The sequence below is a fragment of the Prionailurus viverrinus genome, chromosome B3 (assembly GCF_022837055.1).
Source record: "Prionailurus viverrinus isolate Anna chromosome B3, UM_Priviv_1.0, whole genome shotgun sequence".
NCBI classification, from domain to species: Eukaryota; Metazoa; Chordata; class Mammalia; order Carnivora; family Felidae; genus Prionailurus; species Prionailurus viverrinus.
Genome location: NC_062566.1, coordinates 5152497 through 5170209, shown reverse-complemented (window position 1 = coordinate 5170209; position 17713 = coordinate 5152497). Strand labels below are relative to the sequence as shown.

The following is a 17713-nucleotide window of genomic DNA, read 5'->3' as shown; positions in this document are numbered from 1 at the left end:
TTCTCTCCTGAATTCTCTTTAAGGCCCCTCCCATCACTCACGTTCTCCCCACCCGCATCCCCCCTGCAAAAAAGCAAAAGACTGAACTCTTGCTTTTTAAACCCCGTCAGCCACTTTTGTAGCCACTTTGGATCCCAGAGGCACAGCCCGAGATCCTCGGCTGACATTTTTCTCACATGAAATCACTGGTTTGCATCTGGCAGGGAGCTGCGGTGCGCGCCTTGGGCAGTTTGAATTTGCTGTGTCGTTCGTGGAATAGAGGAGTGTGTTGTACTCGCTCGTGATGTTTGGGAAGGCCGCCTACCCCCTTCATCGTGTTCCGGCTCGGACATCAGAGAGTTCGAGGTGCACCGTGTGATGCCTGACAGAGCCGTTTTCATAGGGGACGGTGTGGGGAGGAGGGGGGGGAGGAGGGGGGAGCAGGAGCAGCAGGAAGTGGGTTGGAAAAGGAAGCCTTGTTTTTCTCTTCTTCGTCTGTGGATGAATCATGTTCCCACCACTGCAATTAGGTTTTCAAACCTCCAAGGCTGCTGGTTGTGGAGCCGAAAGGGCAAGTAGTGACGTTCCGAGGGTGAGGGAAAGAGGGGGGCTGGGGTAGGGGAGGGCCAGCGCCCAAGAAGGGAGGAGGGAGTAGAGGAGGAGTGGTCTTTCTCTTCTCCTTCTCCTCTGCTGTCAGTGGATATTCTCAGCTGAAATCAGAACCAAGCCCTACTGCCCGGTGAGCAACAGGCTGACTAAAGACTCGACTCTGAACAGAATCTCCAAGCGTCTACTTTTGTTTTTGTTTTTTCCCCTATAAAGGAAAAATTGATTTTCCTTGTCTTTTTTTTTTTTTTCCCTTAACAGAAGTTAACGAGAGAATGAGAATGTTTTCATGGCATCCCTTTGAAGTAGAGTTGTCTTACCTTTTCCTCTCTTTCTCTTTTCCTGATAAAGTACATACTGGATTTTTATTGCCTGCTTTGGGTTTTTCCCCCACGTGTGTCAGCCATTATGCATAGCTGGTTCATCCTTAATTTTCCTGCTGGAGTGATCGCCAGTGATGGGAACGGTGTGTGCTTGTCTTTCACTCAAGATCTGCCTAAAGCACGGCATCAGGAGGCTGTTGTTTATATTATGAATTATAAATTTATCATCCCAGCTCTCTGAAGTTGCCAGAAAGTTCTCCGTCAGTTCAAGGAATTGGATTCTGCTTGGTTTCTTTTTAATCATTTTTTGACCCTGTGAGGGTTTTGTAGAGAGAGGAGTCTGGAAGGCACAGATCTCCAGCTCAGCGTGAGAAATCTGGAACTCTGGACTTGGGGGAGTGCACTGGTCCCGCAGGTTAGCAGTGGGTACGTCTCCTACATTTTGTTTCCTCTCCTCTGCATTTGGACAAAAATGTATGAACGGCACAAGAGGCGCTACAGCCTGTGTGACATCTCCAAGGTGGACAGGACTGTGGACGTGGTGCTGCTGAAGGTAAGGGGCCACACTGCAGACGTTCCAGAGCTCTCAGGCCCCTTCATCTCTGTGAACCCAGTAGCTGAGTCCCTAGCCTCCCTGTACTGGGAGAAAGGCTGAGAAGGTTGTGGGGAAAGTAGGGGGTGGAGGGGTGAGGCTGCTGATTTTAAGGTTCTTAAGAGACAGATACTGGGAGGGGCTTAAGAATCATCATTGAACCACTTACTTTGGAAATGTCATTTTGCTTGCTTTAAAATGCATTCTTAAGCTGAGCAGAACCTCGTATTCTTGAAAACCAGAGAGGAAGAAATTCACCTTCAGAGCTGCTCTTCCCTGAGATATCTCTGTGTCCGTCTCTGTCCCTGTGATCCCCGTCTCCTCACCTTCCCCTGCTCCAGCCCCATCTGTCTGATATCACTCTCTGTTGGTCTCCTTTTCTGCTTCTTAGTGTGTGTATCTCTCTCTCTCTCTCTGTCTCTCTGTCTTTTTCTCGCTCTCTGAGTCTCTCTTAACTGTTAGTCTACTGTCTCTTGCAACTCTTTAGGGGCAAGATAGACATTATTTCCTTTGCAAGGGTCTCCAGCCTATTTATTGCAGTTGCAGAGTAGTGCTTCTGGCTTGGTTTGACTGCTTTTTTTTTTTTTTTTTTTTACTGACTTTCTTGATAGCTGTATTTGTTTTCTCGGTGTCAGTGATGTTGGGTGTCAGAGCAGGATGGGGGTGGAGACTCTGCAGAGCTAATTGCTCACAGAAGGCATCCTTGCCTCTAAAATTAGTAAGGACTCCTCCAGCCATAAGATGGGAGTCTGGGAATGTCGGATGACTCAAGGAGCACTTTTTGGAAGTTTAGCAGTTTTCTGGCAAAGGCAGGGGAAATTGGAAGCTAGCCAAACTGCTTCACAGATGCCAGAAGAGCCTCAGTACCTGAACTTGTGGCCCTATAAGCTAGCGGAGCACAGGCATGGTGTTATTTCCCTGGTCAAGGACATTTGGGAACTATGTTGCCAATTTATCAATTCAGTTTATGACTTGAAACTTCATAATATTTTTCCACTGGTCCATTGAGGCCGAGGAGAAGGCTAGAAGGTTTAGAAGGCTAGACCCGGAAGCCCATGGGTACCATGGCTGGACAAGGGGCCAGGTAGGAGTTGTGACTTGTGGTAGAGTGGTGTCGCCGTCCCTCCTAATTGCTGTCAGGTAGCTGTCTGACCTGCTCGGCCTAGACTGAGCACTGTTGGTAAGTTGGCATTTTGAACTGGTTCCAAGATACTGTTAATTTTAGTTTCTCCGAACTGTGATTACCTCTATGAAAGCACCGTGGTGCTTTAAGATTTTTGTCCTCATATATTTACGAGAGCCCAGTTTTTAGGACCTTTGTATGCTTGACTCTTGATTTTACCTGTCTGGGGGGAAAAGAAAGTAGGGAAAGAGGGAGGGAGCCTAGAAAATCTCAGTGTAGGCACCACAGAGAATATCGTGCATTTAAAATAAGGCTAAAATGTGTAGTACTGTATGCTCTGGCTGGGCATGAAAGTTTGTTGGCCTCAGAGATGCTGTAACAAAACATTTCCACGTACATTATTTCACGTGAGACTTAACTGCTCAGACAGCCACTGTCTCCCCCCCCACCCCCCCACCATTCAGGTGAAGAGCTTAAGGGTTCTCTCGAGCCACAGTGAGGAATATGAAGTACTTGACTGACAAAGATGTGATTTTTTTTTTCACAAGGCCACAGATAATAAAGGACATAATTAGTTTTTTTAGATGAATCTGTTTGCATTCGTTATTTTTTTTTTCCTTACCATGCTGCCAACTATATAATGAAAGAGTTTTAGTGGAGAAGACATCACTTCTCAGAAAATAGGCATTTTATTACAAATAGGTAAACACTAGGAGTCCTAAAACTAGTGTGTTTAAAATAAGATGGCTAAGTTGTGTGTTAATCTCTTTGCTTTGGAAACAGACAAAGGTGACATCGTTGAGCGCTGTTAATGACCTGTTCAGTGCCAGCAGCAGCCCTAAGTCCAAGGGCCACACAGTTCTTTAAAATCCTCATATTGCTTCAAGACAGGCGATACATAGAGAAAAAAGTACAAATTATAAGTGATTTGACAGGAATAAGCAGCAGACTATGAAGGCCTATTTTCGCTAGAAGATGTTTCTGAGGTGCTGACATTTAAAAAACTGATCTCCAGGGGCACCTCGGTGCCTTAGTCAGTTAAGCATCCGACTTCGGCTCAGGTCATCATCTCGCCATTCGTGAGTTCGAGCCCCACATCGGACTCTGTGCTGACAGCTCAGAGCCTGGAGCCTGCTTCGGATTCTGTGTCTCCCTCTCTCCCTGCGCCCCCCCCCCCCCCCCAGCTCATGCTCTGTCTGTCTGTCTCTCTCTCTCTCTCTCTCTCTCTCAAAAATAAACATGGGGCGCCTGGGTGGCGCAGTCGGTTAAGCGTCCGACTTCAGCCAGGTCACGATCTCGCGGTCCGTGAGCTCGAGCCCCGCGTCAGGCTCTGGGCTGATGGCTCAGAGCCTGGAGCCTGTTTCCCATTCTGTGTCTCCCTCTCTCTCTGCCCCTCCCCCGTTCATGCTCTGTCTCTCTCTGTCCCAAAAATAAATAAACGTTGAAAAAAAAAATTAAAAAAATAAATAAATAAATAAATAAATAAAAAATAAACATTAAAAATTTTTTTTCTGACTTTAAAAAACTGATCTCCAGAGGATAGAAAGATGCTGGCTACACAAAGGGAAGGTGTTCCCAGAAAGAATGAACAGTAGATGCAAAGGCCCTGAGGCCTTCAGGAAAGAATTGGCAGGGCCAGTGCGTGGGGAGCCCTGAACAAGCAGAAGAGAGGTATCAGAAGAGTCATAAGTGGGACCTTAGGAAAGCAGGGCCTTGACAGCCATGAGGAGGAGGAGTTGGCTTTGTTTGGATAGGTCACTTCTCAAACTATGTTTTGAAGAGATCCCTCTGTCAGTGTGGGAATAAGTTAGGCTGCCATTATGGCAGCCCAGGCATGGTAACTTGGTTTTGTGGTCTGCACTGGGAAGAGGTGGATGGATAGGAGGAGATCCAGGCATTTAGTTTTTACATTCCTAGTGTTTGTCTGATTTTGCATATGGAAAAGCAGGTGGGGATGGTCCATAGTTCTCTGAAGGTCTCACAGTGCACGTGTGATAGGTGATGGGATGCAATCCCAGATCTGATCGTCAAGGCTGATGCTTTTTCTTGCTATCCGAGACCTCCTCCTCCAGTCAGCCAGTTCCTTTTGTTACACAAATACGTGAATCAGTTTTCATTTATAAATATGGATGTATTTTTTTCTATCTTAGATATTGTCCTAGAAGCTATCTCAATTGTTTCTTTCCCAGAGCAGGAATGCCTTCCTAGCACGGGCAGTGTCATGACCCTCTATTAATTAATTCTGTTGCACAATCTGTAGCAGATTTTTTTCCACAATTCTTTTTTTTTTTTTTTTTTTTTGTCATTTGGAAGTATTCTTCAATTATATTTTGAGCTTCAGTATTTTTTTTTTTTTAGTGTTTATTCATTTTTGAGAGACAGAGACAGAGCACGAACAAGGAAGGGACAGAGAGAGAGAGAGAGAGGGAGACACAGAATCAATCCAAAGCAGACTCCAGGCTCTGAGCTGTCAGCACAGAGCCCGATGTGGGGCTCGAACCCACGAACCCTGAGATCATGACCTGAGCTAAAGTCGGACGCTCAACCGACTGAGCCACCCAGGCTCCCTGAGCTTCAGTATTTTTAATCGGTGTTTTTAAAAAAATTATTATATTTGGGTGTATATGCCACTTTAGTTCTCAAGTGATCATGCATATGTTCTCACTCCACTTTTATCTATAGAAATTTGCTCCTTTATACAAATGCGTTTGCAGTTTTTTCATCTGCTCACTATATCTAAGTGCTCAGAACAGTGTTGCTAATTCGTATTAAATGCTCAATAAGTCCGACTTCAGCCCAGGTCATGATCTCACGGTTCGTGGATTTGAGCCCCGTGTCAGGCTCTGTGCTGACAGCTCAGAGCCTGGAACCTGCTTTGGATTGTGTGTCTCCCTCTCTCTCAGCCCCTCCCCCACTCACACTCGGTCTCTCTCTCCTTCAAAAATAAATAAACATTAAAAAAATTTTTTTTAGATGCTCAATAAGTTTGTTCATTGAATGAATCCATCTTCTAAGATTTGTAAGTAAGGATTCCTACGCATCCCACAACGTAAGCTTGGGTTAATGTACTGAAAGGTTGACATAAGAACACAGAGGTATGACCGTAAATACAAAACGTAGCTCGTGAGCCTGCTGCTGTGAAATTGCACAGTTACAACTCCAGCCCCTCCTGCTGGTATCGTAGTAAGTCGCTAGGTTAGCTTCCAAATTCTCATCCTGGGTGAGGTCCCCATGCTTTGTCTTACCCTGCACTCTGTCTGTTGGCTTCTTCAGTTTTATATAGTTGGTTTCATCGTAGCTCTTCTGTATCAAGGCCTTCCCTTAAGATTTCCCTAAAGCTGCATACATTGGTCTTTGTCCTCAGGTCAGCTCTTGCTTCCCACCATCAGCCTCCAACATCCCTGGAATCTTATCTCCTTTCTGAATTCTCTCCTAAATAGTAAGGTGCGTAAGTTAATAGTGTTCCTTAGTCACTTTCATCTCCGCCCCCCAGCCCAGTACACACATACACATTGCTCTTCCTCGCCATTTGATATTCCCTTGAGTACTTCCTCTCGATGTGTGTATCTTCTGGCTCTTATGATAAGTGGTTGGTAACCATGAATCACATGCTCAGAATGGGATATGGAAGAATTTTATTGTTGGCAGAAACCCTCTGGTAGCAATGTGCCCATTTTTGTCAGCATCCTTCAGAAAGCTCGTATGGAACTCACAAGTTGGTGAAAGATAGAAATTTTCACCTAACGTAGTTCTGTAGCTAATTCATGGTGGGCATTCCTAAGACCAGTGTTAACACAAGAGGACACTACATATCTGAAACTTACGCAAAACTATCATACCAAAGAGAAGAGCGTCAGACTCCTGGAACGACTGCTAATAAGAACTGATTTTAGTCTAAGAGCTGTTTCTGTTTTACCAATTTTTATAACTTTGGGTACCTGGGAAGATATTGTCTACTTAATAATAACAGGACTCTTCATGTTATTGATGCTTTTTTGAGAGCAGACTTTGTAGCTAGTAATTAAGAGTGTCAGGTGAACGCTTAAAAGATTTGCAACCATGGTTTGTGTGCACTGAGTGAAAATATTTGTGGAGGAGGACACCCCCCCGTCCCTGTGATGTTTGGGCAGGCCACATGAGCTCGTTAGGTAAAGCTCAGAAGGAGTACTTGGACTTTAACTCTAGTGCCATTTTCCAGAGAAATACACATCCTTTGGAAGTTTGTTTTCTCTAAGACACTTCCACGGCCGCCTCAACGAAGATGTGGGGAGGCTGAGGACTGAGGACAACTATGTCTATCTGCTCCGTTGCAGTCTAATTCCTGGAAAGATTTTGACTCAAGCGTTGGCTTCCATGTCCGGATGGTGGGTTTTTGCTTCCTTTTGTTCAGCCTCGTCTCTCTGGCTGGGTCTCCTGAGACAGTTGAAAAGGAAGTCAATAGGAGCAGTGGCTGGGAAGGCTGGGTGTAACCATAAGCTGCGTTATTAGGATGTTCAGATATAAACAGTAGGAGAAACACTGCCAGAAACAAAAGGCAGTTCCCTGTCTGCTGGAAATATGTACAGCTCTATTTTCAGACTGATGGGAACATAACGTGGGTGCAGTTTAGATAATCACAAGGAGTCCCAGGCTTCGTGGCAGGAACAAAAACTTACCCAGATGGGTCTGACATTCCTTCTGAACTTCATTTTCCCGTGCTCCATATGCACAGTAGCTCACCAGAACTTTGGATGTTGAACACCCATAGTGTCCATGATCCTACGTATTATGGAGGTGCTATGGACAAAGGCCTAAGTTTGTTCTTTAGCTAAAGAATCATAAATGGAGTCAGAGCCAGAAAGTGGCTTTTTGGTAACTAATTCCTCCAAAAACATGAATATTTAATGGTAGAGTTTCTGTTTCCCTTATTTCCAGCCAAACACAATTTCTGAATGATCTTGAACTCCCCTCTCCTACCCATTCGGGCAGTTGCCAATCCTGCATTTTGCTCATACGAGCTCAAAGATGCCATAGGGCAAAATCTGGAGAGAGGGACTCATAATCATCTTTGTTTTTCTCTTAAAACTCAAATTATTAGTAGTCTCAACACTGTTGTTTCTTCCTTTTCTGTCTCCTAATTCTTCTAACAATCAGAATCTCGCCAAGCCTAGTCTCCAAGCTGGCTAAGAAGAGTGTTAATAGTACAGAGAACCAACGTATCTGTTTATGTGAAAATCTCCATCTTGGAGGTCACCTCTTGGAAAAGAGACTAACAGGAGAACAGGTGTGTTACCATGTTTGTAGTCAGGGCTTGGTGATGTATCTGAAGGTCCATCTGAAGGCCTGTAGGAAGCACTCTGAAAATGTTTCAAATGTAGCCACGTGGTGTGGCCTTTAAGTTGGCTGTTGGTGTAAGTGAGAAAGAGACAGAGTTGTTGAAGAACAGAACCGAGACTAGGGCAGATTTATCTGTGACATCAGATTCTGAAACCCAGCAGAAGGAGGAGGAGATGTTTTGTAATCTGGTTTATATCTCCTAAGCGGTTGATCTCTGTAGTAAACGCCATGTGTTTCACACAAGAAGACGGTATGCTGGGTGCTGCTGTCACTGAATACGATGTGGTGGAAAATGCTGAGACATGTTTTGGCATTCTTTCCACACTCGGTGCGCATGGAGTTTGCCCTCTGGTTAGTGGCATTGACCATGATTGGTAGTATCTGGCCCAGAGTTCCAGCTCTGCCCCTCACTATGTGGGCCCCTTTGACCACTTTTCTCTGTTGCTGGCTGCACAGTCATTTTGTTTTATCATTGGGAGGCTACACGTAACATAAAATCTGCCACGTTTAGGTGCGCAGTTAGTTTGGTGGCCTGTCACGTTGTTGTGCACCCGTTCCCGCCAGCCATCTCCAGAACTTTCCCGTCTTTGCAAACAAACTCTCTACCCATTCACCAATAATTCCATGTTTCTCCCTCCCTGCCAGCCCCTGGAAACCACCATTCTATTTTTTTGTCTGTGAGTTCAACGACCCTGGTTACCTCATAGACATGGAATCACAGTGTTTGTCCTTTTCTGACTGGTTTATCTTACTGAGCGTACTGTCTTCAGGGTTCATCCATGCTGTAGCGTGTCGGGGTTCCCTTGCTTTTGAAGGCTGGGTGGTGGTGTTCCATGACGTGTGTAGGTCACATGTACGCATTCATCTGCGGATGGACATTCGTTGTTTCCACCTTTTGTCTGTCGTGAGTAATGCTGCTGCGGACACAGGCGTACAAATATCTGTCTGCGTCCCTGCTTTCGATTCTTTTCAGCATATACCCAGAGGTGGAATTGCTGGATTGTATAGCAATTCTCTGTTGAATTTTTGGAAGAACCACCACACTGTTGCACAGTGACTGCTGCGTTTGACATTCCCACCAGCAGCGCCCAGGGTTCCAGTTTCCCTGCACCCACACCCACACTTGTTATTTTCTCAGTGGCTCCTTGGGGGCGAGGAGGTGATAATAGCCATCCTAACGGGAGCGACGTAGCGTCTCATCATGGTTTTGACTTATGTGCATTTCCCTGGTGCACACTCACTTTTGTGCTGGTGATGTTTGTAAGAGTTCAGAAGTAGCAGCTTTCCAAGCTGCTCCGTGCACACATGTGTGTCGTCCCACACGAAGGAACGCTGCCTTCGGAGTGTCTCCTCTCTGTCTGTGTTGGGCCTTGGCTCTCGTGCACATCTTCTCACCTGTTACCTCAGTGGCAAATGAAGCCAGCATCCAGCCTTTCTCTCGAGATCCCTAAACTTCTTCAACTATTTGAAAGGCGTCTGAACACCTCAGACTCAGCACAGCCAAATAGAACAGGCAGCAGTATCTTCCTGCCCGCTGGATTTCCCGCTGGTTAAATGGTGGGTTTGGGGCCCTCTGTCTTATTTCTGTGGATTCTGCCCTCCATGCCAGCTTTTTGCTCCTCTGCTTCTGTCTCCAGAGGGCATCTTCCCAGTCCGGGTGCACACTGCTGCTAGGCTAGGCCACAGGCTCCGCCTACCACCCCATTTTCTCCATGTTCTTTGAGAGCTATGTTCCTGGCACGGTACCGCTCTGCCTCCCCTGCTGATGTCGTTGGGGGGAGGGTCCGCCCTTGCTCGAGAACAAAGCCTGGTTCACTATGGCCCTATCTCCTGTTCACCTTTCCTCAGTTTATACTTCCGGGAACCTTTGGGCTTTCTGTGCTTCTCAGACATGTCTCAGGAAAAGGTCTGCATGCTGGGTTCCGAGGATATTCTCCAGAACCAATGACTGGACACACACATGCATGTTTCTGGTGAGGGTTCACGGCTTCCCTCAGGTTCGGAAGGAGTCTGTGCCGTAGAAGGCAATGAACTCCAGCTCTGAAGTGTCCTGACTACTTGGCTCATCTGTTTTTTCCACATGGCTGGAACTCCCTGCCTCTCCTCCTCTCTCTCTCCTGAGCATACTGTGCTCGCCTTAGAAGGCCCACCTCATATACCACCACCTCTGTTAAGTGTTTCTCACATATCCGAACCAGAAATTATCTTTTGTTATTCTAGGGGCTTCCTCCTTAACCTCTGTGGGTTTCTGGGACTTGTGTCCCTATTGTATTTCATTAACTAAACCGTGTTTCCTGACCTGTGGTCCACAGTTGGTGGAGGTACTCATATCTGCCATCCTGGGACATGGATGCAAATGTGACCCATGGCATTTTTGTTTAAAAAGAGTTTCTCATACTTTTCAACTGTGAGATGTCCTGTCCTATGCAAAATGTAGACAGGATCATGTCCTACCCGTCTGCCTAAGCTGTGCCTGAACACTGTTTCTTGCCTAATGGGGTGGTGGGGGGGGGTCCCCAACATGTTGACCAGGGATGGATCCGCGTGTAGCTGACAGCAAGAGAGCTCGAGGAAGCCTTTTTATGCTGGAATTCCCCATCCTGCCCTGGTGAAAAAGTCTTGATTCACTTGAAACCTTACTATTTTTCAATATAGATTTTACTTTTAAATGTTGATAAATGAATCTGAATTCAGAAGAGGGAACTGGCTGAAACTGCATCATAGCCAGATTCTCCTAAGTGTCCTGTGTCCATGGAGGTGGTGCACCTTATCAGCACCACCAGTTAATGCTCTTCATTAACTGTCAGTGACGGCCACAGGCGCCTAGGCCTAGGCAGAACCCCCCATTAACAGTCAGTGATGGACACAGGCGCCTAGGCCTAGGCAGAGCCCCCATTAACGGTCAGTGATGGACACAGGCACCTAGGCAGAGCCCCCATTAACAGTCAGTGACGGACATAGGAGCCTAGGCCTAGGCAGAGTCCTCCCCCTTCCCCCCCCTCCCCCCGCCCCGACACAGAGAACATTTCTCTCAATTACAGCATCCTGAATTTCAGACACTTGGCACCCACTGTCCCATGCGTTGTTTCTTTTTGGTAATACTTTTATTTTCTAAATATATTTGCCTAAAATAAACAGTGACTGTTTTCCAGCTAATCTTCTCCAGGGATCTGAAATGCACTTGGCCAGATCTTTTCCAGTTTAGTATTGTTATTAAAACTTGTTTAAACAGTTGTTGAGTTCCAAGGCAAAGAAAAAAGTAACAAGCAGCACCCATGGACTCGGGGAAAGAGCTGGATGGAAGTAGGGAGAACGCCCTCCCGGCTTCTAAATACTGAACTCACTGGGTGGAGTCACTTCACCTCCTTTGGCCTCACTTGTGTTTGTTTACGGATCTGGTAAAGGCAGGCGGAGTGAGAATCCTGAAGGCTCTCCTCGCTGTTCTCTGTAAAATCATGGAGGATAATGAACTCAAAGATTATTCATTAAGCATCCCCACGAACCATGCCCTTGCTTCTTGGCACTTCCCTCCCCAGGGATTAAAGGTGTGTTTCTGTTCTCAAGAAGCTTGGTCTCTGGAGCAGGTGCAGTCACCAGTAACAGTGCAGTCCACACGCAAAGATACTCTCCCCAAATCTAGCCTCACCGAGTGTGTGGCCTCCTCTCCCAAATGGCATCGTGCCTCGTTGTGCGGCAGGAGAAAGGTCATGTCTAGCTGACAGTTATTTTATAAACTGTAAAGTGCCTTGAATCTAGAGAGATAAACACATGTTTCACAGGCTTCATTCTGATCTCACCTGTCCTGTGAAAACCTGCTCTTTGCAGAGTCACGAGAAACCTCACAGTTACCCAGTCCAGTAACTTCTTTTTTTTTTTTTTTTTTTAATCTGTTTTGACTTCTCTGCAGTGGTTGGCACCACGGACCTGCCTTCTGTTTTCTGCCCTCTGCTTCCTTAACTCCTGTGAAACTAGGCTCCCTGAATTCTTCTGCTTCTACCAGGGTGTGGCAGTCTCTGACTTCCCCACTCTGTGTTGTGCAATGCCTTGTGTGGAGCGGAAGAATGGCAGAACATCGTTGCTCTGGCCCCATGTCTCTGCTTGTGTCATTTGTGACCTAGTAAGAAATGCATGCAGCACGTAAAAAACGGCTCCTCCTTCCAGTGGTCCGCTCACTTGGGCTCTCATTCCTGCTAGTGACAGCACACATTTAATACCTGCTGTGTGCGAGGAGCTTAGGAAGTGAACATTTTCATGTCTCTCTCTCATAGAGACAGTCCTTTCAGGACACGCTCTTTACTACTTCTGCTTTTAAGGCTTCGCGTAGAATTTGATACATAGAAGGTATTTAAATACTTTTTTTTTTTTTTTGCTTTAAATAAGGAGGGAGACAAACCTGAGGGTGAAGAGCATTCCATCTTCAGACTGTCTTCCGTTCCTAGAAAGTAACCAACAGATTAAAATACATTTTCCATTTAAAAAACAAATACTCCCATGAGACACTACTTCTCACCTGCTAGGATGGCTGCAATCAGATGGACAAGAATCATAACCAGCGTGGGCATGGATGCGGAGAAAGAAAACAGCCATGCGTTGCTGGCAGGGACATCACATGATGCAGCCACTTTGGAAAAGTCTGGCAGTTCCTAAGAATGTCTAATATAAAGGTTATCATGTGACCCAGCAGTTTCACTCATTAGGTATAAACCCAGGAGAAATGAAAACACGTGCAAACAAAAACTTGTATGAGGATTTTCATAGCAGCATTATTCCAAACAGCCAGAGAGTGAAAACAACCCAAATGCCCGTCAGTTGAATGAATGAATGAATGAATGAATGAATGAATAGAATTAGGGCATCCCCACACAGTGGAATATTATCTAGTAGTAAAAAGAATGAAGTACTGGTGCTACGACATAAGAAAACCTTGAAAACACTTTGCTAAGTGAAGGAAGCCAGTCACAAAAGATCACATAATGCATGATGCCATTTATGTGAAGCGTTCGGAGTAGGCAAATCCATGGAGACAGAAAGTGGATTCATGATTGCCCAGAACTGGGTGGGGTTTGAATACTAATGGATACGGTGTCTTCTTGGCATGATGAAAATATTCTAAACTTAGTGATGATGGTTACAGCAGGTCTGCAAATACCCTAAACCACTGATTCATAGACTTAGGTGAGTTTTAGAGTATATGAATTACACTTCAGTAAAGATGTTAAAATGCCAAATTACACCCCAACCCCCCCCCCACACACACACACACACTCCCACTCAGTGCACTGTGGTATGTATCCTGGTTTTGATCCTGGAACAGAAAAGAACGTTAATGGAAACAGAAATAGAATCCAAATCAAGTCCAGGATTTAGTTAATGGTAATGTACCAATGTTGGTGTCTTACTGTTGATGAAGGCACCAGGGTTTCATAGGATGTTAACATTGGAGATACTGGTGAGACAGGGCACATGAGAACTCTGGGCTATCTTTGTAACTTTTCTGTCAACTTAAAGTTACTACGAAATCGGGGCGCCTGGGTGGCGCAGTCGGTTGGGCGTCCGACTTCAGCCAGGTCACGATCTCGCGGTCCGTGAGTTCGAGCCCCGCGTCGGGCTCTGGGCTGGTGGCTCGGAGCCTGGAGCCTGTTTCCGATTCTGTGTCTCCCTCTCTCTCTGCCCCTCCCCCGTTCATGCTCTGTCTCTCTCTGTCTCAAAAATAAATAAACGTTAAAAAAAAAAATTAAAAAAAAAAAGTTACTATGAAATAGAAGGCTTTCCAGAATCAATTGTAAAAACCAAAAAGTAACTTGTAAAAAAAATTTGGGAAACAACAGGAAAGTTAAAATAAATACTGTCTCTCTGTGTTCATTCAGGCATAATCATTCAATGAAAAAACTGAATCAGATTAAGGTTTTTCACCACATAGGTGTGATCATATCAAGAGACTTCTGCCTGCCCCTGTGTTTAAGTGTTTTTGATACTATTTAATATATACTACTTGTCAAAACTGTGATAGGTCTGAGATTTTACCCTACTCTCAAGCTCCCAAGTTAGTCTGACAGTTTCATGGCTGCTGCTTGAAGTCACAGGGCTTCCTGGGTCAGGGGCAAAGGGGTTTATTACTCATTGCACAAAAAGCACCATGAGCACCAGTTTCTTGTTGGTTCCTCTTGCTTCCCAAGTTCCCCAGGGACAGCCCAGAGGGAGTCCCAGGTGGATGCTGTGTCACGGCCAAGAAACCCCACTCTTAGGAAACTTCAGTCCTTATAATGGGCAGTGAGCCTGCCTGATCTTTGTCCTTGACTGAGACATTGTCTTTGTTATGCTGACAGTAGACAGACCTGCCCTTTGCTTCAGAAACAAACAATATCTCTATCTTCCAGAGTTGTTTGATACACACATTTTTGAAAAGATAATTTAGAACAAAAGGACAATCAATGCCTTTGCTCACAAGACATGGAGAGATAGGAGAGACCCATGAAGAATGTTCTTCCAACATTAACATGTTCTCACCACTGTTATTTCAGAAATTAGTGTATTCAGTTAGAGATTTGATTTTGTCTTAATTTCATTGTTTCAGTATTTATTACATTATTTTAAATAAATATTTTAATATTTTATTTTTATTATTAAAACACGATTTTAAATAAACATGTTTATATTATATACTATTACTATATCATGAACTGCTTATGTATATTATGTTATTTTACAAATTGTTTAACTTACATTTTATAACATGCAAACCTAAAAAAGGACATGAAAAGTATAGTCAGTCCCTTACATATTGAAGGCAAAGAATGTCCAGTTTACTCAGTGGCCACGGAGTTGAAAAGGCAATGAAAAATATTCTGAGATGTAGAGTTTTAGCAAAGTCTCCTAAAATGTCGGCTGAAGTTAGTGAAGGTCACAGAAGGAGAACACAATGTCATGACAATTCAGAGCAGCGTATTCTTCACTACTTTAAAGGATCTCCTCAGCTTTTTTGCTTCTGTTAATTATTCAAATTTGTGCTGTATTCCTGCAGTCTTTTCCTATTTGGGGAATAAAAGGAGGAAAAGCAATTTTTTTTTTCTCTTTCAGCCTCAAAATGTAGCTTTCTACTGAAGTATAGTAGTTCTGGACTCTTGTTTCTACTGTTAGCAGAGAAACATTTCACTCTGGTGAAATTTGGCTCATTTCAAATGAGATGTAGTTTTCAGTAAAGAAATCCTGCTCTGAATGAATGATTGTTTGTTTTTTTTTTTTTAAGAAAATTTGCTGTTTGATTTCTTTGAAAGGTATGGGTAGGGTTTGTTAAAGTTACTGAATTTGAGGTTACTTCCTTATTGGGCACACTCAAATTACATTTTAAAGGGCCTACTTTGCATAATCCCAGGGAACCAGCAGAAGATCAGTTTCCATTCAGATCACTGTGAAATTTTTGGCATGGGTTTGTAACATACCAGGAACCAAAACATGCATGGCCCCTGGTCCCTGCCTCCTGTCCTCTCTCTAACGGTGAGATAGTCAAAAGGAGCAAATGATTTGCTGTTTTGTTTCATGTAGATCCAGGTTTGCAAGAAGCGTATTAATTCCTTGCGTTTCTTGTTGGTCAAACAGTTGGTTTGACAGAACGTCCTGGAGCTTTCTGCCTTATCCCATGTGGCATATTTGATGATACTGTTCTCTCATCCCTTCGTGGGATGAACTTGGCCATGACAGCTTGACCTTTTTTCTACGTTGCTGGATTCGGTATCTTAATATTTGTTCAGGATTTTGCATCTGTGTTCCTAAGGGATACTGATGTACGTTTTCTTATAATATCTTTGTCTAGTTTTGGTGGCAGTGTGATGCTGGACTCCTAGAAACAAGCTGTATGTAGTTCCTGCCTCCTGTATTTTGTAGAAGAGTTTGTGTAGAATTGGCATTATTTCTTCCTTCAGTGTTTGGTGGCATTCACCACTGAAACCATCTGGGCCTGAAGATTTCATTATAGGAAGGTTTTTAACTAAATTCAATGTCTTTAAAAGAATAAGGGTATTCAGATTATCTTCTTGAGTGAATTTTGGTCGTTTGTGCCCTCCATGAAATGTTTCCATTTCATCTGACTTGTGAATCTGTTACAGTAATGTTGCGCATAATATCCCTTTGTTATCCTTTCGGTATCTGTTGGAACTGTGATGATGACTTCTTTAATTCCTGATACTGGCAGTTTGTAACTTTTGGTCTTGGTCAGTCTAGCTAGAGCTTTACTGATATAGGGAACCAGGTTATGGTTTCATTGACTTTATTTTTTGTTTTCCATTTCATTGAGACCTGTTTTTCTAGTTTCTTAGAAGCTTAGATCTTTGATTTGAGACCTCTCTTTTCTAATATAGGCACTTAATGTTATAAATTTTGCTCTAAATCCTGTTTTAGCTGTATCTCACAAATTTTTATATGCGATGTTTGAATTTTTCAGTTGGAGATGTTTTCTAATATTTAATATATAATAATTCCTAAAGATCTCTTCTTTGATTCATGGATTTTTTAACAGGTTTTTTTGTGTGTTTTTGTCTTGTTTTGTTTTTTAAATCTTTGCGGTTTTTCCAGGTAACTTCTCATTTTGGTTTCTGATTTGATACTCTTGTGGACAGAGCGCATATGTAGTATGATTTTAATCTTCAATTTGAGATTTCTCTTATGCCACTGAATATGGTCTGTTGTGGTGAACATTCCATGTGTACTTGAATGTGTGTCCTGCTGCCTTTGGGTGAATTGCTCCGCATTTGTTGGTTAGCTCAAACTGCTTGGTAACGTTTTTCAAGTTTTCTGTATCTTTGTTGATTTTGTGTTTACTTCTTTTATCAGTTACGGGGGAGACGACTTTTGAAATCTGTCACAGTAATTTCATACTATCTTAAATGTAATGAAAGTAGATGGTTATGATGTTAATAAGATGGCTGAGCGTTGTAAAGGCTAAGTTTTTTTAAAAAAATACTTTAAGGGAGTCTTCTCTTCTTAAAATGCTTTAGATTCATGTAGACTTGTATTCCATCGCCAGTGCTGTCATAATGATCTCAGCAACTCCGCTGAGCCTAGTTACTCTTTGGGTACAGATAATACAGACTTCTCGGAGCTCTTGTGGGGATTTAGATAATGTACATAGAATCCTAACCTGATACCCAGTGGATAGTAAATCTTGAAGAAACAGAAGTTATTTTTGTGTTTTTAACTTGTAAATGAAGAGATCAAATATGTATTGTAATCTGCGATGCATTTCGTGTTCCTCATCATTATCACTGTGTTACATATTAAATGTATTATTCTTATATTATTTCACCCTCGGCCGGCACCAGGCCTTCCTCCTTGTGTGTCTTTTTCCTGTTGCTTTTACTGACGGTCTCCTTAGAGCCTTAGTGGAGTAGGGCATGCCTTGATTGTGTTGTGAAAGGGTTTTTTTTTTTCCTTCCTATAATTTTACCTACTGTATCATAAAGTATTAAAGAAAAAAGTAGGAGTGTTGGTACAGTAGATATGTTTGCAGCAGCCATCACATCATCCCACATTGCTTCACTGTCTGAACGTCGATTTGTTTCTCTTTCCTTCAGATAAACCGGGAAAGCTGGTGTACAATACAGCCGTGCCCTGATGCAGCGTCTCTCTTGGCTCCCACACAGAGCCCAGGTGAGCCGGGGTTTTCCAGCTTCCAGTTGCGTGAATAACTGTATCTAAAAACGTCCATTTCCTAGCTCTGGAGCCCCCCTCTAATTACCAGAGCATTTTCGGAGGTCTGTCCTTCCTGAGCAGGCCATACAG

The 17713-nt window shown here is 43.8% G+C and overlaps 1 protein-coding gene across 10 annotated transcripts in view; it reads left to right on the top strand.

The window, feature by feature from the left end:
- The window catches only part of AKAP13 (A-kinase anchoring protein 13), a 336674-nt gene that overhangs the window by 216563 nt on the left and 102398 nt on the right, over positions 1–17713 (top strand). For 9 of the 10 annotated variants that reach the window (XM_047862510.1, XM_047862509.1, XM_047862506.1 and 6 more), the window contains one exon: positions 17506–17581. In XM_047862510.1, the coding sequence (XP_047718466.1) occupies positions 17506–17581 (76 nt within the window). Of the gene's footprint in view, positions 1–668; positions 1462–17505; positions 17582–17713 lie in introns of those variants that run through there. The other variant, XM_047862514.1, reaches the window with a different exon arrangement.